Below are 25,927 nucleotides of genomic sequence, written 5' to 3' on the forward strand. Positions count from 1 at the left end.
AAAATCTAACAAGTAAATATAAATTTAGGTGCACTAGTAGTGTAAGAGAAAACCGGAAATTTCTAAAATCGGTACATTAAAAAATCTTCAACAAGTGTGTGTGTCAGCACTAATTTCTCTAATTACGATTTTTGCACATCCCTAATTTTACTACGATTTATATGCATGTGTTGAATTAGAAAGAGATGGGACTTTCCCCCCACATTTAATTTTTTCCCAAGTGTAAAAGAGAGGTCCGAGAAATTTATGAATGACATTTTTATACACACATACAAAATTTCTAACCAGCACAAAGCTTTGTTCTGAGTCAGAGGTCTGCTTCATTTGTGGTCTGTGGTTCAAACCAAAGATTACAATGTATTATTGGATTCAAACATCAAACCACAGATTTCTTAGATACATAGTTACGGTGTCAAAAGATAATACATCAAACGAATCTATTATCTATGTATCTAAAAAACGAATCATAAAGTCCTATACAAATGCACAGAGCCACAGATTGATGTAATAGTTTCGTCTTCGACCATTAATATCAGGACCTGCCTCGCTGGCCCTTAACCCTCTGACAAAGATCAAAAATCAATGATCTAACGCGTTTATAAAAATTGTTGCTATAGAATCGATGTTCCATTGTTGTAATCATTTTCGTCGTGTAAATAACTCCCTAAAAATACCGGTTTGTGTAGTTGAATAGCATAAAAACGGCCAAAAACTTGTAGTTTAGTAAAAGATGGAGTAACGTTACATTTGTAAGTATTTCAAACATAATTTTATCAAATTTGTAATAAAAACAATTTCTTAAAAGAATCGATTCTTTGGAAGGCATAGCAAAAAATCGATCAAATAATCGAACATTCTATGTATTCTTTGGATAATCTAAGCGATGTGTTGGTGAGCCTGTGTAAAATTACGCGTGTGTGTATTGCGAGTCAAATATATAGTTGTTGTAGTGTATGGACACAGAATACATTTAATGGTGTTAAATGTTTTCGATGTGTGAGTTTACCTCGTCCCCCCTCAAAAAACGACAGACGATTTTGTTGGTGAATTCGGGTGCGAAACAGGTCCATAGTCTAAATAATCAAAGTACTTAATATTTTATTGACTGGAACTTTGACACCTAATAATTATGTATCTAAGGACTGGAAACTTGTACTGACTCTTAAATCTATGGACTGGAATATTGGAAGTGTCAGTGACTAACAACTAAACTAACCCAAAAGATTTGCTACATGAAGTGTCAAAATTAAATCGGATACATTGGATTTTAATCAATACTTTGAGTACCAGCTTAGACCTCAGACAAATTATCTAACTCCTCTATGTTGGCAGCCCTGGTTCAATGATGGTTAACTTTCTCTGTCAACGGCGAACATAGCAAAGCTCTGGAGTCTGGACGTACTGTGAAGGTTTGAATCTGTCAAAATCATAACAAACTTAGGTATAAAAAACAAGAACTCAGAGCCGTAAAACCAGTTTAAAAAAAACTAACCACAGAGTGACTAACAAAATTATAAATATGACCTCTATTGAAAATAGGTGTAAATTGTACATTGCTGGTTATATATCATTATTATGTTCAAGAACTGTAACTAAACAGTAATGTACAAACAATATTGTAAAAATCCAATACTATACAAACTTATGGTAGGAATTTGCTATCCAATAAAATTCCGTTGTCTTGTAAAATGAAAAAGTCAATACGCATTTCGCTATTCTCATATTTAGTCGGCCTATAGGCGAACTTCAACCTGCGCTCTAGAGTCTAAATTGGCTGTAGGAAATTGAACTCTATTCGTACCGCATGTGCTCTTTCAGCTGAGTGTGGGCCGTGCTTGTCGCGGTCAGTTGGTGCCGGATTAATTCCTCGTGTTGTTATGGCTCTCGGTAGTGAAGTGAATGATGATAATGCTACGAAACAAACTTCACAAAAAGTGAAAAAATGCCCTGTAACCAGCGCCCTAAACGAAAAAAGTGCTAGCGAGAATGTTAACAAAGGTAAGGTTTTCAATGGTCATGCCCTCAGTTATGTAACATTGAGTATGTAATGCACATTAAATAAAGAAAACGCATCATTTTGTTTAAATTATCATCAATTGCAAACCAGTCATGTGACATAAAACATGTGATCGAATTTTTACATTTGTCAAAAACATTTATCACTTGCGTTTTACGCATATTTCCACTTCTAGTTGGAATTTAGTCGTCAATTTCGATTGTTGTAATTTCCTTAATATAAATTAAACTAATATGGTTAATAGCTATAAAGATTTTTTCCTCATTGTGCGATACCACATGGTCTGAAACATCTTTCCATATTACACAACACACATAATTATTACATAGTGTGTTATTCTGTTCTTATAATATTTGAGTGCCTAATACCTTGGTTAATAAGTATTTATGTATATGAGCTTCTTATAATATGTAATAATTAATGACTACTCATAATGGCAAACAGTATTTAACTAATCAGTAGTATAATTTAATAGTGGCTCTAAAATGGTTTGTATGTTTGATGATTATAGCTGGTTCCAAGTTTAGGTCTGATTTTAACATGATTAAGTTACTGGTAGATAAGAAAATAATATTGTCACTTGTAAAATATTATTCATATATGAATAAGTTTTTCAACTGATTTTGTTAATACATTTGTTGAAGTAGGTCATGTGTTCTGATAAGCAGTAATAAATCAATTTAATCAATCTTAGAAAACTAATATTTGCTTTGAATGATTTACTATCATATTGTGTTATTATGAGATGTAAAACTTACTTTTTTATAGGCATTCATCAAATCCTGTAAACTTTATTATGAAGAAAAAGTTGTTCTTTCTTCTTTTAGTAGCATTATTTTTTATATTTAAATTACCTGGAAATGTTGTTCTGCTTAATAAATTTGGTTCATAAAAATCCTGATTTTAAAAATAGGGAGTAAGTGTACAAGGGTAATAAATACTAAATGTATAAAAATATCATTTTAGAGGAATGTAACCACATACAATTTAATTTACCTATTGAAAAAGTTACCCACTATAAGGCCTAGTTCGGACTAGGAACTTTAGTGTTCTAGTCAAGTACGAACAATTTTAGTAAGTAGCCTATAACATATGTGGTAATTTTAGTGTAGAAGTTTTTACTATGCTAAGTTAAAAAAATCACCAAAACAGTTTTAAAGTCGTATACTAGCATCACAAAACAAGTAAATTTATGAATTTACCTGAGTCGACTGATTTTTTTGCACAAGATAAGATATATTTATTAAGCTTTGTTTTCTACTACTAGCTGTGCTATAATTATTATTTTTAATTTTAGTCTGGCTTTACATTTTTATTTAAAGTTTATAATTTATTTTCATGTCATTGTATCAAATGTTATTATGGTGTATATTCTACTTATAAAAAAAATATTGAAATCCATTATTGTTTCAATCCACTAAAATGCTTTTTAATAATTATGGATCACAGAATATATTAAAAGTAAACTTGCTAAAACTGAGCCATATTTCTTTGCTTGTAGAGTAGCTACTTATACTATTTGTACTAATTGTAATATCATCAGAATAATAATTAGCCATAATTGTAATTGATCAAGATGGTTCTTGAACCTCAGGGTATTGCACAATATTTATTTAACAAAAGTCTAAAGTCTAAGGTAGGTAATTATATCACAAACATCAATTTTAGTTAATACTAGTGGACGCCCGCGACTTCTTCCACGTGAATATAGATGTATGCTTTCACCCCTTCTATTTATATTTATCTAGAAGTATACTCTTCCAACCAAAAAAAAGAATTTTCAAAATAGGTTAATAAATGACCCAGATATGAGATAACAAACATTAAAAAAATAAATGTTGTGTGCACTTGTCGTAGATGTACGTATAAGTCAATGTGAGCTAGTTATATATTATTTGTGTATGTCTCTATATTTATATTGTAAGTGTACGTAAATAAATAAAACATACACATTGAATTGAAAACCTCCTCCTTTTTTTATGTCAGTCAATAATTAGAAAGAAAATAATAGAAAACATAATAAACAAGTATGTCCAAAAGCAGTCTTATTGCTTGTAGCAATTTCTGCCAGACAATCTTTGGATACAGGAATTTTGCATTTTAAATCATTTTGAACTAGCAGATCCAATTTCAGTTTTTTACAAATCTTAAAAGACAGAGGAATCATGGAATTTTTCCACAATAGAAAACTGTCATATATTTTAATCCCATCTACATTCCAAATTTCACCCAAATCAGTGCAGTAGTTTTTGTGTTAAAAAGTAATAAACATACATACAAACTTTTGCTTTTATAATATTAAGTACCTTACTAAATACCTTTACTAAATAAAATAAAGGGATATACTTATGCCATAGTAAAATGAACCAGGGAACTCAACTTGATTGTTATCTATAGATAAATGTTATCTTTTAGTTTTGATTAAAATTTGGTACTAACAGTATATGTATTAAACTATTACCAAATCTAGCAGGAGAAAAAAAATGCAAAAAAATTATTAAATATGTCAAAAAATTATTTATTTGAAAACAAGCAATGATCTCATTATATTTTTAGTTATAGGAAGAAATGACTGTATTTTGGATGTATTAATTTATAAAAATCCTTTACAGTATCATAATAGGCCTTTTATTTAAATAAGCCTTTTAATTTCAAGCTCACCAATTTGAATTCAAAAAGATTGAAACCAAGTATCCAACTTTCCACTTTTTCAGTGTTCCTATGGCAATAAAAGTAACAGTATAAAACCTATTTTAGTATTTAAGCTATCGTGAGTGTTAATTATATTAATTGATTATGAATAACACTCACAAAACTAGTTGGCCATACCCTGACCTAATATCACGTGAGTTTTAGTTTCATAATCAATTAAGTATTAAACCTATCACCACTAAACAGTTAAGATAACTTGTAATGTTAAAGAATTTCAGATGTGTCTTTCATCATGTTAGGTGCATATGTAAAATTGTACATGTGTGTCACATATGGTCGCATATGTTGGAGGTAACGTGACAGATGACAGCTCTTGGGAGAGTGATGTAGAGTTAGAAAATGTTTCTCGATGTAATTGTTACTACCCGACGCCCCGCGGTTTCACCTGTGTAGTTCTCTTTCTTGTGAGAAAACAGGGATAAAAATAACCCATGACACTCTCAAATAATGTGGCTTCCTAGTGGTAAAACAATTTTCAAAATTGTTTCAGTAGATCCAGAGATTACCACCTACAATACCTTAAATATTACCTCTTCAAAATATTAGTATAGACTAACTTTGGCTTTAATGTAATTCTTCAGATTTCGTAAATTACACTTACAAACGATGATGACAATTTTTAAAAGTGTCAGAAAAGTCATAAGTCTTAGTCATTTTATCGAAAACACTGCCTATCTAGGTAATAAAAAATGTGTAGTGGTAAAAGTCTGCAGTGGCACATAATAACCATTTTTCGAGGATGGCTTACTATACCTATTCTATCTTCTAAGAAAATGAGCAGGTGCAGTGAAACTGTAATTTTACACTCGCGGGCTTCCGCTAGTTCTAAAATAAACTTTCAAAACTTATAAAAAAATATCTGATACTTACTCCCAACATGAGCTTTGTTGGCCCAAGCAACTTGTAGAACCAATTTTTATAAAAATTGCGAATTTGCGATTTTCAGTTGTCTTAGCAACTGAACAATACCATACAACCGTAGTACCAGTAAAAGAATTTGAGCGTCAGGAAAACTGATTCATCGAATTACGTTGTTTGCAGCGCGCTTTTTTTAATTTATTGAAGTGTACGGTAAAACAATTTAACGCAAATGTAAATGCAACTTAAACTTGAATGCCAATACTAATGGCAGTCGTCCACTTATCCGCATCGTACGTATTGGACGTATCGCATCAAAATAAATCCGATGTTCTGTGACGATTCGGGTCAGTGGACGCACTTCCATGACTTTCGATACAAAGAATACTAAAATCCGTTTGATGCGATTCTTCCGATACATAAGATGCGGATCTGTGGAAGAGTGCCATAAATGACCAGTTTTGAAAGAAAGAAAGAAAGATCTTTATTTAAGTAATGCCACGTATCACATTATTCAATTATAAAATATATTATGGCTTAACGGTCCAAACAGAGGAACAATAAAATAATAGGGCTAGAAAATGCCCTAACTCAGTATTTTGCCACATACTTCCTATAAAAAAGTATGCAGCACTAATTTTCAGTTCAAGTTCAAGTTTAAATAGCTCCACGATAAATGGGCCGGACTTAACACTGAGAGGTCGTTAGTTCGATCCTTGTCCTCTGAACAATTATCGTACCCACTCACACAGTATTTCTGACTGATTGGAAAGGAATGGGAATGTTGGTTAGATCTTTATAATATAAAAATGAATGTATGAAATGTGTTGATAAGCGCAAATCTCGAGAACAGCTGAACCGATTTGGCTAATTCTTTTTTTAGAATATTCAACAGAATATAGAAGACATGGTTTTTGTAGAGTTTTTTTAGGGTAGGGGCAGGGTAGGAGCCAGGTAGGGTAGGGAAGAAGTGCAGTGCATAAGTGAAATCGAAGCTTAAAGTCTTCTATTTTACAATAGAATAGGTATATGGCATTTTTTTTTAATGCTATAACCGAAAAGTCCATTGAACAGACACAAGAAGCTAACTTGTAGGTACGTCACGACTCACGGTACGATACTTCACTATCTTATGATGATGGATCACGATAGCGCAATACATAAAATTATGTCTGTCCTTATCTATTAGTGTGTCCTACATTTTATAAGTTTGTAAAAAAGTTTGATAACCCCTCATGTGCGGGTAAACGTCCCTCTATTTACGGAAGAAAGGTCCTGGCTACGTTCCGGCTCGGATCAATTATTCTTAGAAATTATTTTTTTATTAAACTTGCTCTTTCACAATCGCGATCTGTATCAATGCTGCGTGGTAACAAATTCAAAGTTGTTTTGTATAACTGTAACAGCTCGTTTGGTTCAGTGGTTAGTCATTGTGGTTGAGTATTGTTTTGGGGTATGACGTTTTTTAATTCTTCCAAGAAATTCTGAGCAACAATTTTCCATCCAGAGTCGGGAAGTTCATGGATGGTTGTTCGTGCCTCGAAGATCATGTTAAACTGTTGGTTCTAGCAGTGGCGTGTCCAAGGTTTTTAATTAGGGTATACACTATGCACTATATCTAAAAATTGAAAAAATCCTTGTCTAACTATGTATTGTGTGGTCCAATAGGTTGGTATTGAATGCTTAGGGTAGGCAGTACATTTTTACATCTATGAAGTGCACGCCACTGGGTTATAAATATTATCATTTAAGATAGTGATTGTTGTAAAATATTACCACCTCAAGTTCACCAAATACCCGCATTGTAACAATGTTTGACGGCTTTGACAGTTTTGACGGTCTCCGTAGCGGTAAACGTGGTGCATTTACAAGACGAAGGTCCTGGGTTCGATCCCCGGCTGGGCCGATTGGGGTTTTCATAATTGATTCAGGTCTGGCTGGTAGGAGGCCACCGCGATTTAGCGTACAGGTATGATGTCGTGTAGAAATCGAAAAGGGTGTGGATTTTCATCCTCCTACTAACAAGTTAGCCCGCTTCCATTTTAGATTGCATCATCACTTACCATCAGGTGAGATTGTAGTCAAGGGCTAACTTGTAAAGAATTAAAAAAAGGGTGGTGTTTTAGCTAATAAAAGCTCCATATCCTCTGTCCTGTTAGTACCTAGATTTGACTAGTTAGTGGGTCGTTGAAATAGGCTAAGAATGATGATGCATATGTAAACGTTTTCCAAGTTAGCGTGTTTGCATCTGCATTGTCACTTAGCTGAAATTGTATTCAAGCGATAACTTCGTTTGTTGTACGAAATGAGTATTCTTCGAAAATTCCAAAGACTGACATAGTCTATTTGAATAACTAAAAGAATATTTTACATGTGAATTGGTGTTGGGTAGAGCATTTTACAATTGTAGGTCAACTTTTTAACCGAAAAACCGTGTCGAAAATGTTTGATTAATTGCCGAAGGACTTTGTCTTTCCTTTGATGGTGAAAGGTGACGTCACGATACTACAGTTAAGTAGTTACTCTGAAATACGTGTACATATGTTTAGTTCTTTTTATTGATTGAGGATATAGTGGATTATTATTTGCTTGGTTTTTTAACAAAAATGTAAATTCTATCTCACCATTATGGCTGGTGTTGAACGATCAACTGATTTGCCAGATCACTATTTTTTCTCCGCAAATGCATATTGTGAAACTTGCTTCCTTCATTGTTGTTTTATTTATCTACACTAATATTATAAAGAGGAAAGATTTGATTGTTTGTTTGCATTGAATAGATTCCGAAACTACTGAACCGATTAGAAAAATTCTTCCACTGTTGGGGAAACTATACACTGCTCCACTATCTCCTGGTCCTATATGCTATATTTTATCTCCGTATTCCTATGGGAATGGGAACTATGCGGGTGAAATCGCGTGTCGTCTTGTAAAAAATACGCTTGTCAAAGAACTTAACAAGAACCTTTAATCACTGGAGTGTATTTTAGAATAAACACTACACTCGTAACATTAGGCAGAAACTACCCCTTTCCATTTACTAGGATCCTTGCATATTGCTTGCTTATCCTTGCTTACCCTTGCTTATCACATTAACATTATCATAAGACCTTTCGTAGTCGGCTTAGGGCCTGACCTAAGACTTCTCTTAGATCCGCCCTTGAGGCCTGAAACATCGCTCATTAACTTCGTTGTTAGTGACATTTTATTTTTGGCATCCCATAGAAATCAAGTTCCAATTCTAATAAAACTATAGGCGAATGTTACATCAACAAGTATAAAATAGCGGAATCACACCCTTGGGATTTTTTGCATAACTTGAGCAAAATTATAATGACAACCTAACGATGCGTTGCCTCTTTTCAAGTGTTGTTTTGTGTCAATATTGCTGTAACATTTACATTACAAGGTTGCTAATTTTGTTGTGCGAAGCCCGCAACATGTAAATAGTGGTGCTAGTGGGTCGCCATGAGACAGTTAACACGATGGAGTTTATCGCTCTTAATTAACTGTTGTATCTATTTTTACAAATTTGTATTAACAGCTTTTGCCTTCGGGTTCGTCAGTAATTTCGGTTACACTCTGTTTATTTTTGTGGGTCGTGGATTATTTGCTTTTACTTTTTTCTTCATGGTTTTTACTAATCTAGGAAGGCCATGTTTTTTTCGAACGTAAGTCTTTTGGTTCTACGGCTTAAACCGTTTGACGGACGGAGGGACGGATTTCATTTATACATAGATTCATTTCAATTACATTCAACGCAGTCGGTTGTTTTCATTTATTATTTTTAACCTCCGACGCAAAAAAGGAGTGTTATAAGTTTGACGTGTCAGTCTGTCTGTGGCACCATAGCTCCCGGACGGATGAAGCGATGTCAATTTAGTTTTTTTGTATGAAAGGTGACTTACGGGCGAGTGTTCTTAGATATGTTTGCTGAAAATCGGTTGAGCCATTTAAAAGTTGTGAGGGTTGAAAGTGGGGAAGAATAACCGAATGTCTGCAAATATACTCAAGTGGGGTCTCACTGGGGAAAGTGCACTGAAAGAGAATATTGATGACTTGATCGAGAGTGTAATTAATAATTTCATGACCTTCGGGGGTTTTTCAAAATTTTCAATGTGTACGTATTTACATACAATACGTTATTACATGATAATTTAAATTTGTGTAGGTACTTATACGTTCTGTTTTCTCAGAGTTGATTTAGGTAGTATATACAATTTGATGATGAAGCTACTTTCTTCTAATATTATGTGTTTGAGAGGTTTAAGCTTCTGTCTAGATGAGTTCAAGTCGTATACAACAATATTCTATATGCAAGTAGAACATAAAACACTAAGTAGTATGCACTGTCACTCCTAGGAGCATACCTAGCGCCATACTTGTTCTATTTTTACCGTCTGATAATACGTTATCTCAAGTAATACTAGAGCAGTACAAAACTCTGCGTGCCTTCGTCGTCAAAAACAAACTTCCTATTCCTTATGTCACCCGGATGTGGGTCTCAGATTCAGTAAGGTCGATTCGCCGATGCTCCGACCATCTTCAGTTACCTATACCGTACAAGCACCCATTCTCACGAGCGTTTTTTTAACGTACGTTAAAAAAGCGTTCAAATATTGGATGAAGTTAAATGAAGGTCTATTTCCAACGCCCAAAATTAAAAATGCAACACTGCTCGAAAAAAAGCGACGCGTTTTTAAAACATATATACTTGGGAATGCATTTGTTCCAATTACTTTTTCAAAGTTATTTAATATACAAAACCATTTTTAATCTTTTCAAACTTTTAAATATAACTTGATTGTGACTACGACTCTGTCAAGCATATATTATACATATGCGGACTGAGTACTTAAATATTGATGTAAAGTTGACTCCACTAATCGGTCGCCAACCGAGGCCATGTCTTGGGATTACGTTTGCCACAAGTTCCATACAGATTATATACAAAACCGAGTAGGTACATGAGACCTCGTCTGCGAGGGGTGTGAGACGATAACACTTGAGTCTCTCCATGAAAGAATAAATGAAAAATGCGCCTACCAGTCGCTACTAACTCGCCTCCTTATCATCTAATCAGACCTCATTTATGTACCACGCAGACGAGGCCTTCCTTATGTGGTTCTGTTAGTTTAGTTTAGGTAGAGTTTTATCAACCCCGGCGAAGTTGTAGAGGTCATTGCCTCGCCAGCCAGAATAGTTTCTACCGTGTTACCGAGCTAAGACATAATCCGCAACAAATCTTTCTTTGTCGAAGTAATATCGTAACGAGAGTCTTTTCTTTAGTGCAGTGATTAAGTTGCTTTTGGTATGTTTTCATTGAGAGTATTTTTTTTTTAAATAAGACATATATGTAGGTACAACATACGTGTCTAATATTGAAACCGCCTCTTTCCGCCTCTTTCTTAGGCTTTTTGAATTCGGTTAAAATCATTGTTAATTAATTAGGAATTGCTGGCATAACCAATGATAATTTTATACTATAGATCGGTTACGGCCCTACAAAATCACCGCAAAAAGTGATCCGAATACCTAATAGGCTACAATACTGAGCGCACATATGTACAATCTTTGTTTTTAATTCCATTATATATTTATATAAGTACAATATAGTTTTTTTCACTTCTTGAACACAACTCGACATTGTAGATGATATCTAGGTATTATTTGTTTAAATAACGTTCGTTGTTGACCACAAGTAAAGTAAAGTTACCACAAGTAAAGTGAGTTGACTATAAATTTCCTCTTTTGAGCGCCTCATTTTTCATGCACTAGTAACACGTCTAACAGTATTTAATATTATTGGGCATAACGCTTCACTAGTTGAGGTTTTATTTACACGAAATAGATAAGATAGTCAGTATAAATCTCGAGGTAGTATTTGTTAATGTATTATTAATTGCAACTTATAGTATTGAATGCAATGTGCGTGTATAGAATGAGAAGCACATGCTTTCGCGTACAGAAGTGCGCTGAGATCATATTACATCACTGAATGTAATAATGTGTGTAATGCTTGAGACGCTAACATGGTCGCCTGTTGACTTGATAGCGTTAGGTTTGTTCATATTTTCCGCAATGCGTAGTCACGCTTGGTGTCGTTACTTTTTTTTCTTTTGTAGAGTAACAACATAGTATACAATTTTACTCTGGTAACAATTTGGTACTTCATAAGATTACGATCTAGCCTACTTATATTATTATTATTATCTATATCTATAATTATAATAAAACTGGTCGAATTCTATGCTTTATTCGCCATTTGAGATTTTACTTATACAATTTGTAACAACAAACGTTACGTGGGATAACGCACGACATCGCCATCTACATTCTGTACATTTTATACATTCTGTACATTGAAGATATTTTTAATTTTTTTTTGGGGGACATTATATAATCGATACTGAAGCTAAAAATATTTTTTTTCGATTTTTTGTGTCTGTCTATCTGCCTGTCTGTCCGTGTTTTTTTGTTATTCGGGCATCACGCTTAAACAACTGAATGAATTCCAATGAAACTTGGGACGGTTTAAGACCATAAAACGGAGAATGTTATAGAATACTTTTTATTGTGAAAATAAAATGAGAAGGGGGTGAAATAGGGGTTGAAAGTTTGTATGGAAAGCCCTTCATTTTTAGAGTTACAGTTTTATAAATTTGTTCATAAACCATAAACAAAATACGAAATATAATGTAATTCAAATTTTTTTTAAAATTCAACCCCGAAAGTGTTGAAATAGGGTTTGAAAATTTACATTAATTTCCACGCAGACGAAATCGCGGGCGTCCGCTAGTGTAAGATATGTACAATACTTACCTAATATTAGTCTTTCACTAACTATTACTTTAAGTCACTTTGTTCATGTGATCTTCCATGTAACACTTAATGATAATGATGTCGTTAATAAAGTCTTAGTTTTGTGCCCTATGATAGATATATGTATACAATATTCTATTAGAAGATCCGAATTAGAAACGACTTTCACCCATCTGTTTAATGGATGAAAAGTGTTTTATATCAAATTTAGTAACTTAAATGAACCTTTTTAGGCAACCTAGTCGCAACATATTTTTTAACTACTATATTTAATTCTAGAGGACGCCCGCGATTTCGTCCGCCCTTAGACTTACTAGAAGAGTAACTTCTCCCGTTTTTCCAACATTTCCCTTCACTGCTCTGCTCCTATTGATCGTAGCGTGATGAAAAGTATATTACAATAATTCTACCAAGTTTCGTTAAAATCCGTCGAGTAGTTTTTATTTCTATAACGAACATACAGACAGACAGACAATAATTTTACTGATTGCATTTTTGGCATCAGTATCGATCACTAATCACTCTCTTAAAGTTATTTTGGAAATATATTTGATGTACAGAATTGACATATCTACAGATTTATTATAAGTATAGATTAAACACTTTCAATTCATTAAACAGATGGGTGAAGCTCTTGTAATACGGATCTTAGACTATATTGTCCTTATTTTTACTCTTTATGACGATATTATAAGGGTTCCGTTTTTGTACTACGTACCTTCGGAACCTACTAAAAATGTAAATATATTTTATGGAAATCTATTGAATTAGTCCATTAAAAAGTTACATTTTTTAGGCCTTACCTTGCGTAGTGTAGGTTTGCGGCTTCAGCGTAAAGAAAAAACCAAGTTTGTGGGGTCGCCACCCGCGGCCGCCATCTTGAAAATAAGGGTTGAAAAAAGTTACTGAATCAAAGTTGTAGAGAATTTAATTTGATAAAAAAATATATTTAAAATGTTTTTTATCAGATAAATAGTTTACGAGATATATCGTAAAAACCATTTCAACCCTTATTTTCAAGATGGCGGCCGCGGGACAACGGTGGCGACCCCACAAACTTGGTTTGAGCTTTATACTGACCCTTTAGCAAAAAAAACATTTCAATGGACTACATGTCAAACGAGCTGGGTGACTGATTTACTAAACGACCGAGTGTGTGACTGTACAGTGCACAGCTCGACGGAGTATCGAAAGACTAGAATGAAGTTGCACGTAATCTGATAACATGCAGTAACACGAAGCCGGGTAGCAACAGCCAACAATACGCTAAGAAATATAATAATAGAGCTCTTTGCGACAAAGCTTGTCTGGGAAGTCTTACCGTATGCTAATTTCTGCCTTAAAGCCAAAGATTTTTATACTATTAGATGTGTCACTAGCGGGTCGAATCTGAGGCGAACAAAGGTAGCTAATTGTCTTTATTTTTAACCGACTTAAAAAAAGGAGCAGGCTCTTAATTCTACGCGTTTTTATTTAATGTTTGTTACCTAACTTCGTTATTTCTTAACCAATTAAGTGCGATAAGGGAAAGGATATGATGAATGTCCAAAGAGATTATAATTAGTAGTGTTTCGAGGCAGACTTGTAGAGTGCAACAGGGTATTGGAGTGCCTGATAATATTCATTTGTCCATATGAGAAAAATAAAGTTCATATACGTGAAAAAAAGTAGTTACTTAAATTATAAATAAAAATTCTGTGATGTAGATAAATGTTAAAATTTAAATAAAAAGAAAATTGCTTTATTTTCTTACATTTACAAATAATAATTTATAATTAACTCCAAACTTAATTGTAATGCTCAGTTAAAATACTTAAAAATAAGTATGTTATCTCCAATTAATGTATTTTTATTAAGGTTTTCTTACGCATTTTTATCATATATATTAATTTTGGAATCGCTTAATGAACTCGCTTAACAAAGTTCTGGAACTTTTTAATGTCTTTTACGCAAGTCTTTTGTATTGTTTGTGTGTCAAGAAATACGTCTTAAATCCTTTCTTATTATAAAACAAAATAGTGATTATTCACCGTATGTAATTACGACGATTTCATCATGTTAATAAGGTATAATGTTAATTTTAAAATTAATATTAAAACTTATTTATTTTAGAATTTAAACTATCGTGAGTGTTATTCATATTATTTGATTATGAAACACGGCTAAGTTACGGCCCGGCTAGTTTCGAACCCATACGGGGCCCTTAGTCATGAGCTGGTTGGTTGGCTGGTGGTCCACCTGTCGACTACAAGTGGACGCCTAGCGACGATACGGTGCGGGTTGGGCCCTGGTGGCTCTAATGAGCTACGACCTTAAAACTGCAGGGCTGTGTAGCCCGGGTTAGATGTTAAAATTGAAGTTGTGTTAGCATAAAAAAATACCAGCAAACCCAAAATAAACAAACAACAAAAGTTGTTTTTATGCTTTGGAAATCGTTTTTCGAAAATTATGTTTCTGAATTACCTTAATCGGGTACACGTGTACCTTCAAAAGTTGTTTAAATGTTAAAAAAGTCATTGTTTTGGGGCAAAAATCATAAATAATTCATTGAAAACTCGACCATTTTAAGTCGATTTTGCGGTGCATTTTGGATCTGTTATTTATGAGTTATGCTTATGAAGTTCATTTCCACGATCGCTTGTAGTCGTATTTACGTAACTCGGTGTGTTGACAGTTCTTAGATTGATAGTTCATGGTTTATGCGGGAGCGATAAGAGTTTTATACGATGTGATTTTTACTTTAATGATAAGAATGTTATCGCTATCCACGGTTTGTAGTCACACCAGGACATCTATCATAACAATTTTACAAATATGTACTTACCTACCCAAGTCCTTAACCTACTTGGTTTGTAACGGACTTTACAAGGGAAGAAAAACTTGATGTGATTTTTTTTATACAAAATAAATTTACTTGATCGACACTCAGTGACTAAATGAGCCCCTAGGGGTGCCCCTACAACATCTATGAATTCCACTGTTAGGTACGTAACGTATAGACAGTTCGGTGCCAGGGTTAGATTTAGCTATAATATTACGTACATATATGATACTGCTATAAATATCTACAATTGGTATTAGTTATACGTAAGTACTATTATATTTAAAAAAAACCATGTAGTTTTGTAGTTATTTAAAATCATATTTTTTGTATTAGTGCTTTATATGCAATGCATTTACATATTTATTGCTTATTAATTTATTATATTTTTTATATACCACGAGGCTCGAGGAATACAAGTAAGTAAAGTAGGTAAGACATTTCAGGTAGCAACATGAAAAGTGAAATTCATTTCAACATCGAATTACTAGTGCTTAATATGATTCGATGATGGAATAGTACTACTAGTAATAAATTCAACAGTCGTTTACTAGTAATATTAATGGCTCGGGATTTAGTCTTCTGTCATATTTATGAGGTCGATCGTGTCCAAGTACCACCTACCTCCCAGTTTAATACTTCACTGGGCTTGCAAGGAATGTGTTACCATATAATTCCCAAGGCGTACATGTTAGGGTGTCTTTGGCGCCATGTGCCAGTTTGACTCTGCGCCATGAAAGAAGTCCCGCGGCTAAAACCTGAACTAAAATTGACAGCGCCTTACACTAATGACAATAAGTCCGCTTTTTCAAAATGACAATGTCTACGGGACTTGTTTCGTGGCGCGGAGTATATTTCACAGCAACCATACCCAGAACACTGCGTAGCTGCGTAGCGGCTAAAATAAATAAGTTGAAGTACCTACTTACTTTCTAACTAAAAAACACAAAGATCACTATTCAAATTCGAAGATTTTTAAGAAGGATTATAAAGTCAAAACGGCCTTGTTGTGTTGTCCCTAGCATAATATTCTTAAATATAATTTCAAAATGTTGCTACATCTTTCTTAGTAGTCAAGAGTCGTGAAAACGTGACATACAAATTTGTACGACACATTAACGCATACCATCCATAGTTGAGCACAGAAAAGAATTTGAAACTTGCCGGTTTATTTATTATTTCTCATTTATTTAAATGTAAAAAAGAGACTTAGTAAAAAAAGAGACTTACTACAGAAGTTACTCTGAGAAAATAATATACATTTTTTTTTTCTCAGAGTAACTTAACGGTGTGACATAAACTCGATTGAATTTTTCCGCATCTCGGCATTTGTCGTCAGCACTCGGAGCTCGCAATCATTATACAACATGTAAAACAACAGCATACACAACACACATAAAACATAATACCAAACCAAACAATATATTTTCTGTAGGTACTCCACACAACTTTAAATTTGAATTGCAATATAGACACATGTATTTTTTTACACACTAATACAACGTTTTGGCTGGTGGGAGGCTTTGGTCGTGGCTAGTTACCACCCTACCGACAAAGACGTACCGCCAAGCGATTACACCTATTGCCTGTTGTTGTGTAAAAGGAATAAAATGTGTAAGTGATTTTGCTTTTGACGTCCTCTGTGGCGCAGTTGTATGCTCTGTGGATTTACAAGACGGAGGTTCTCGATCCACGGCTGGATCGATTGAGGTTATCTTAATTGGTTCAGGTCTGGCTGGTGGGAGGCTTCGCTACCGCCAAGCTATTTAGCTTTCCGGTACGATGTCGTGTAGAGACCGAAAGGGGTGTGGACTTTCATCCTCCTCCTATCACGTTAGCCCGCTTCCATCTTAGATTGCATTGTCACTTACCATCAGGTGAGATTGTAATCAAGGAATAACTTGTAAAGAATAAAAATTAAAAAAAAGCAACTAACAAACCCATTGTTTATTCTCGTTACACAGAATAAACGATGTGTTTGTTGACTAAAACGATTACAATAATGAAACATAGATTCTAAACAGTTTTTATAAACGAGTTAGGTTGTTGATCTTATACTTCGAGAGAGGGGTAGCGAGCGAGTCAGATCCGGTCCCTATCTAATTCGTCTGAGCCGATCGGTTTACGTTTGGTTACGAGTACATGTACCAAATTTCATTAAGTGTTTTCTGCTAACGAGGTTACTCTGTCACCATTACCAGTGTAAGTTTCTTTTACTCGACTGTATCCTATATTTAGTCGATAAAAATTACTTTACTAATGAGGGTCTGTAGCCATGTGGCACATCGATTTTCTTTCTACAAACGCTAACGCTTCGGAAATTTAAAATTGTATGGGAATGACATTCACTTTGATTCGAATGATTCGACAGGACACGTGATCAAGTTGTCGATCGGATCTGTCATTCCCATACAAGCGTTAGCGTTTGTCGAAAGACAATTGACGTGCCACTTGGCTAAGGCCCCGGCTTAGCTAATGATCACCATAACAAAGTATTAAAATATTAGTAAAATGTTGTCAAGTCCACATTATCTTTTTATTCTCATTTATCTGAAGGAGAGAGCAGGTTTATCATACAGATAAAACCTAGGACAGCCAGGCTTTGACGTAACGCTTAATTCAAAAAATTCAAAATTCAAAATTCATTTATTTCAAGTAGGCTCATTTTACAAGCACTTTTGACACGTCAGTTGACTATTTGTGGATATATTAATCTACGTGACTTGCTGTTGCATAACAGTGCATGGCAGAATGGTTGTCTGTTGTAGTATTTTCAAATTTGAATTAAACCATATTTTCCAAAACACATTATGAAAATGTAGCTCTTTCCAGAGTCCTCAGTTCAATTTCTCAATTTTTTGAATCGGCAAGATGAATCGACGAGTCAAAAAATTAAAAACTTTCATATCATCTAATATAATATAGATCTGAATTTACCCTAAAGAATAAATCTTTTAAATTTCTTTCTCTACTGAAATGGGTAAAATTTTGTACAGGATATAATTATGTAATTAAAGATTCCCCAGTGCACCATATCTACACCACCTAATTTTCATTGAGTCTTCTTCTGCCCCCCCGCCCCCCACTCATCATCATCATCATCATCATCATCATCATCATCATCATCATCATCATCATCATCATCATCATCATCATCATCATCATCATCATCATCATCATCATATCAGCCGATGGACGTCCACTGCAGGACATAGGCCTTTTGTAGGGACTTCCAAACATCACGATACTGAGCCACTTACATCCAGCGAATCCCTGTGACTCACTTGATGTCGTCAGTCCACCTTGTGGGGGGTCGGCCAACACTGCGCTTACTAGTGCGGGGTTGCTTTTCCAGCACTTTGGGATCCCAACGTCCATCGCCCCCCACTAAAAGTCTCAAACGTCCACGTTAAGAACCCACGAACGATCGCAATGATCCAGTAATATTTTCATGCAAACTAACGCCTAATTTATTTCTAGTACTGGGACTAATATGTAAATATTTAAAAATATGTGAGCAATATAAATCGTTTAGAATTTGAATTTCATTGGACTCTTGTTAGACCCCCCCCCCCTCGACCGACTATATGTAATATTGTTAACTAAAGATGGAAATTTATTCTAAGCGGGTTTATCCTTGATGGGCTGTGGAGGTCAAACAATAATAACTTCGTGTATATTGTTTAAGATCGATGATATAGGTAGGCCAACATTAAGTTAGGTAGGTCAGTGTTTGTAGTGGCCAAACAAAGTATATATGGTCATAACTTCATACCACAAAGTATACATAGTACATACACATACTTTTGGCATCACGATTAATCACAATAAGCTCCATAGTTTCCAAAAAAGTATGGTGCCACTTTTAGCTGGTCTATTGGCATTCTAATATATTATGTTTGACATCAAATCAATAACAACCACATTTTTCATATTCCTTAAAGCCCATTGTTAACGAAAGTAACAATGTTAAACACACTGGTTAGTAATTTTGATCAGTTGGCAATAGATTGATATTGAATACGAAATTACGTGGCTTATGAATCACTAACAATAGACAGGTGGTAATTTTCGTGTATATCCACTACTCAGTTATAGTTCGTACGCTGTAACATGGTGCGGGTTATTGACGTTCAAAATACGTACTATTACCGTGAATTGCGGTAAACTTTCAAGAGTGAAAAGAACTGTCACCCGCACCATGCTATATCGCACGAACTGTAGATAATAAGCCAGCGGAAGGCAACTATTTCCAATTTCCCCGATGCTACAAGTATCGCGTGTTGCCCTAAACTAAATTGTAGATTTCGCTTTAACTGACCTTGTCCTTAACAATCAATGATTGATGCCTTCGATTGTTTGTACTCGTACTACAACATCTAATATACGAGTATTTGTTGTGTCAATCTATTAAGTGCCAGCGTCGGCGTTTGGCCAACGGGCAGAGCTCTGGCTCGAATGAGTTATGTAACGCTGTTTAGTGCGGTTACCATGCACGGTGTAAATACTCGTATAGTCGGATGCAATCTTTTTAACGTAGCAGCAATACTAGATTTTAGGTCTTAGACCATTAAAAAGAATGGACCTGTTTCGCACCCAAATTCACCAACAAAAAAGTTTTTTGAGGGGAACGAGGTAAACTCACACATCGAAAACATTTAACACCATTAAGTATGTTCTGTGTCTATACACTACACACAACTATATAATTGACTCGCAATACACACACGCGTAATTTTTACACAGACTAACCAACACATCGCTTAGACTATCCACAGAATATATATACTCATAGAATGTTCGATTACTTGATCGATTTTTTGCTGTTCCGTCAAAAGAATCGATTCTTTTTAGAAATCGTTTTTATTACAAATTTGATAAAATTATAGTAGAAATACTTACAAATGAAACGTTACTCCATCTTTTACTAAACTACAAGTTTTTGGTCGTTTTTTATGCCATGCAACTACACAAACCGGCATTTTTAGGGAGCTCTTTACACGACGAAAACGATTGCAACAATGAAACATCGATTCTATAGCAACAGTTTTTATAAACGCGTTAGATCATTGATTCTTGATCTTTGACAGAGGGGTAACGGTTTACGAGGCAGGTCCTTTCTTTTTAATGGTCTAAGTTTTAGGTGTCCCTGGCTACGCAGGGGCGCGGCGGCAGGCTGTCACTCCGCGCACGACTCTCACCCGTCCGAAGTCGCCTCACGAGTCTTATCACTTGTATGACCTGCGCGTAGAAAGACAGAACGAAAAAAATATTTATTTCAAAAATTGTGCCATATTTAACACCATAACACGATACCCAGACCAATCAGGAAAGTCAAAAACCAAAAGTAGTCTGCATCAGAACTAAGGACGTAGCCAGAATTCTATCTAGGCACCCGTAAGGGCCACCCGCACCTTATTTAAGAGACGTCATTAAGATAGCAAGATAGCATCCCACTATACATACATCATTGCAGTAATGACCTCACGTTGATCTGCGTTTGAACTTCTGCATTATAAGATTCTTGATATGCAATAATGGCCTCACGTAAATCTGATCTTGGTAGACAAATTATATGATTCTTAATTAAGTTTATTATTTATTTGCCTACTAGGTTTAATCAGAAATTGTATTCCTAGTAGTTTTCCTTCGGGATTATTGAAAAGTAACTAATTAATTCGGGTAATAGTTTATTGGTAGAAAATCTGTCTTTCCGTCCGTCCGTCCATCAACTTTTTTTTTTTATTTTACCTTGCAGCAGATCCTGTTGTGTCACAGCGTAATACAAAACAAAAACTATGTGCAGAAATCGACATGAAAGAATAGTAATGCGTATAGGACAAACAGAACAACATTATTTTTTTATACATAACTAGCGGACTCGCTCAAGCTTCGCTTTGACTTATTAATTTATTTATTTGCACTTCTTCCCTATCCCTACCTTACACTACCATACTCCTACCCCTACCCCTACCCTACCCCTACCCTACCTCTACTCTACCCCTACCCTACCCTACCCTACAACTACCCTACCCCTACCCTATCCCTATACCATAAACCTACCCTACCCCTACCCTACCCCTACCCTACCCCTACCCTACCCCTACCCTACCCCTACCCTACCCCTACCCTACCCCTACCCTACCCCTACCCTACCCCTACCCTACCCTACCCCTACCCTACCCCTACCCTATCCCTATACCATACCCCTATCCTACCACTACCCTATCCTAGGATTTAGAGGTTTGAAAAATAGATGTTGGCCGATTCTCAGACCTACTGAATATGCACAAAAAATTTCATCAAAATCGGTCGAGCCGTTTCGGAGGAGTTCAAGTTCGAACACCGCGACACGAGTATTTTATATATTAGATATTCGACATCATTCGCCAAGACTTGGCATTGCGAGATAGATGATTGACTACAAAAATAATAGCTAATAACTAGTTTCACTTGCGCGCTGTTCAGTACCATTTATCGTCGTGTTATTTTGCTCTAAATAGAAACCAATTGATAGACTCGGGTTGGAAATCGATGACGTAATTTCTAAACTACGGAACGAAGTATTAATAATACTTCGACTAGATTGTATAAAACAATCCCTTTCGGCGTCTGTTTGTATACTTAATACGCAACAACTGTTACGGCATACCTACTTATTAATTGAAATAAAAATACACGAATATCCAGAAAGAAAGTTAAAATTAAAAAGTAAAAGAGTATGTGAAAGTCATATCAATACATCAATACATATCAAGATTATAATTACTCTACTTATGGTCGTAGCTCACTTTAACGACACTTTCCGCACAGTAAAATAATCTTTAACTGTAATCTGCATGCTTCCGTACATAGACTTTTATAGAAAACGTAATACTACTACGCGACTAGCGTGCTTGCATTGCAATTGCAATTTTTCCACTTGATAATAGTCATCTAGCTACCGCGCATTTCAACCGAACGCGCGTCGAGTCTGTCGCTTGCCCGCACGGCTATATCAAGATAAATGAACAGAAAGAAATTAAGGACAACTAGTTGACTGTTACAGATGTCGATAAGTGGACAGCGAGTCTGTTATAGTTATCAGTGCATGGACAGCGAGCGGTCACTCCCTAGAGACTAACGTGGAATTCATAGACATTCTAGGGGCACCCCCATGGGATATAATACAAGTACACATAACACGAGCGCTAAGTTCGAGCCGTGTCGAGGTGATGAGCGTCGACCTTAATTAATAATTCGTGAAGTCAACAACCAAAGCCGAAAGCTAATCAGTCAACCATGTCACAAAACTGATTTTGCCGTTATCACTATTCCCTTATCCACGTCAATAAAGCACCAGTCTTGCAATTCGATGGGGGGATTCAATACGGTATACAAGTTGATCAGAAAAGATAATTTGAATGCCAATCTACAGTAGATAATTTCATGCGATTGGTTCGTCGAATGCCTTTTTCGCTTCATTGATTCGAAGAAGCGTGTGCTATTTTTACAGAAAGGTCATTTGATGACATGACTATTAATAGCCAATTGCTAATTAAAAAGCTGGTGTATTATGGCTATTAAATATTTTTAGGTGTTTGTTGAAAATCTTTAACTCCAAAGTAAAACTATACAATACAACTTTATTGCTAATTTTAAAATAATAACCTTGTACGTTCTTGAGTTTATACTAGGTACATAGTTCAATCTCCACTTCATTTATTTTAATAATAAAAAAAAAGAAATCTAACAAGCAGAGAAGAATAATATAAGTATTCATAGATGATAGACAGAAAGAGTCAAACAGGTAAATCTGAGCAATCTACGAATTTGTATAAGGTAAATTTTAGTAATTTATCTTTTATTAGTGAATTTTAGTTAAAATAATAATCATAAAAAAAATATTTATCAAAAGATGAAATCTTAATACAGACAATATGTAAGACAGTTATTAATTTAAATTAATTCATGGAAGTATACATCTGTATTGGTCTAAGATCTGGTATTATATTTATATACCTTCATCTGTTTTTTTTAATTGTATCACTTTATTAAAGTACTAGCGGACGCCCGCGACTTCGTCCGCGTAAAAATTGATGTAAACTTCTCTACCTCTACCTTACCCTGCTCGTAAACCTACCCAACCCTACCCTACTCTACCCCTACCTTACTCCTACCCTACCGCTAACGCTAACCCTACCCTCCCCCCATCTTACCCCTACCGTAACCCTACCCGTAACCTATCCATACCCTATCTTACCCTACCCCTAATCTACCCCTACCCTACCCCTACCTTACCCCAACCCTAACCCTACCCGTACCCTACCCCTACCCTACCCCTATCCTACTCCTTCCCTACCCTATACGTTCCATATCCTTCCCCTACCTCTACCTTGCCCCTAACCTACACTACCCCTACCTTATCCGTACCCTACCCTACCCTACACTTTCCCTAAATTACCCTTACCCTGCCTCTATCCTACCCCTTCCCTACCCCTATTCTATCCCTACCCTCAGCAAAATTGGTCCAGCCTTTTGTGCGTAGTGCAATGACCAAAAGACTATAATTTCCCAAGCGACTTCTATGCTAATACTATAAAGAGGTAAAGTTTGTGTGGTTGTCGGGGGTAATCTCTGGATCTACTGGACCGATTTGGAAAATTCTTTTACCAATAGAAAGCTACATTATTTGCGAGTGTCATAGGCTATGTTTGGTTCTCATATTCACACGGGAACGGGAACCACGTAATTGAAACCGCGGGGCGTCATATAGCGGCATTTCTGCGACTTTCAGAAATTTTGTATTATCTCCGAAACTATATAACTAATTAACATACTGTAAAGGGCAAATCTTATCTCTATAATATCCTTGTGATTATTAAATAATTTATTTTGATAAGGATTTAAGTTTAGTTGTGTAAATAATGACGTAAACCTTAATTTAAAATTTTAATAATTTATTAAAGTACTAAAGGTACTATATCTGCTAAAATATAAAAGATAGATATATGGTGTCGCGGACTTTTTTGTAGAACTTTTAAAGGTTCAAAAAGCCTCCATACATTTATTTCAGTTATACGCTATGGTTGAGGCAGCGCATGCGAATAAGTAAGTTTTTCAGTCCGACCTGTAAGAGAAAACCCGCGATAACTCAGTAGTTATATATGATAGAAATATAAAATATAGCCTATAGCACTCCCCGATAACGTAGCATTCTACTGGTGAAAGAATTTTTAAAATCGGACCAGTAGTTCCGAAGATTACCCCATTTCAAAAAATTGTTACAAACTTACAAACTTTACCTCTTTATAATATTAGTATAGATTACAATAATATTCAAATTAACTATCTTCATCTGTTATTTATTATAAGAAATAAATGATAGAAATAAATAGATCGCTTTTTAGGGTAGAGGCAGTGAGGGGTAGGGTAGGAGTAGTAGTAATCAATGTCAAAATCTAAATTTTGACATTGATTTTGACGTGGTTTTCACATCACAACACACGACTTTGGTCAATTTGATCAATCAAAAAAGCCAACTTGCTTGATGTCTTTTTTGAGAGAATGCGACTATTTATTTTTCTGTGGATGGTTGACACTCATATTTAAATGTCGTCAGATCGATTATCATCAGTTACTTAGATCATTTATAATATAATATTTATTATTTATAATAGGTTCTCTTCAATTCGAACTATAAACAATTGTGTCATAGATTCTAAAGTATCTAAAACTAAATTGTGTAACTAGATTTCGTCTAACATCGGACGCCCCGCGATTTCAGATTTCACCTGCGTAGTTCCCGTACCCATAGGTGTACAGAAATAAAATGTAGCCTATGTTATTTACTCATGATGTAGTTGTCCATCGTTTTCGCATTTTATAATATTAGTATAAATAATTGATTCCACTCTACAAAAAAATCACGGAAAAACACGTAGACATAGAAAGTAATAGACGAATGATTAGCATCCTTCTCCTCAAAAAGAGATTTTACGCGTCGACACACGTAATGATGACAACGAAATGAGACAAGGTGATTCGTCATTTATTCATTATCTTGACGCGTGCCTTTTTTCAGACCGAACAATAAAAATAAATGTAAGTGTTACATGATAAGTAACCAGTTACTTTAAAATATATTGATTCAGTTAAGTGTGTTGTTAAATGTGAATCTCGAGAAAATTTAATATATTTTGTCTGATAACAGGCAACAGCACATTAAGCAGTCGTCTATTTATTTTTCTGTCTACGATTTAAATGCATTGTAATCGTCAAATTCGTTTATACCTCATTTATATTGTAAAAAAAAATCACGAAAGAAAGTTTAACATGAGACTGTGATGTAAATATGTCAAAATTTCGAAACTGAGTAAAATATTAATTATAGCTTAAAATGAGTAAATTTATATACGAGTCACAAATAATCAATACGTAGTATATTTAAAGTAAGCCTGTAAGTAGCTTCGGTCAAGGGAAGAACGTAATAATCCGGGAGTTTCAGGGTTTCAGGTTAAATATTCATTGACCGGTGCGACGCGGCGGAGTTCTCTGCATAAATCATTGATTCGTATGGCAGTATACCATGTTCAGTGTTTCATCTGAATTCTAAATTTCCGATTATACTTCGCCCTGACGTCAAGTTGCAAAAAATTGGTTCGAACAAACATCGCCGATCAATATTACCTGCTGTAGAATTTATTTGAAAATATAAT

General features: G+C 34.9%; 1 protein-coding gene across 1 annotated transcript in view; it reads left to right on the plus strand.

Annotated features, from left to right (window-relative positions):
• Positions 1–1,725: 1,725 nt before the first annotated feature.
• The window catches only part of LOC112053793 (clustered mitochondria protein homolog), a 51,978-nt gene continuing 27,776 nt past the window's right edge, over positions 1,726–25,927 (plus strand). Inside the window, exon 1 of the mRNA XM_052885647.1 lies at positions 1,726–1,998. Coding sequence (XP_052741607.1) covers positions 1,878–1,998 — 121 coding nt within the window. The 5' untranslated portion in view covers positions 1,726–1,877. The remainder of the gene's footprint in view (positions 1,999–25,927) is intronic.

The sequence above is a fragment of the Bicyclus anynana genome, chromosome 14 (assembly GCF_947172395.1).
Source record: "Bicyclus anynana chromosome 14, ilBicAnyn1.1, whole genome shotgun sequence".
In the NCBI taxonomy this organism is placed as follows: Eukaryota; Metazoa; Arthropoda; class Insecta; order Lepidoptera; family Nymphalidae; genus Bicyclus; species Bicyclus anynana.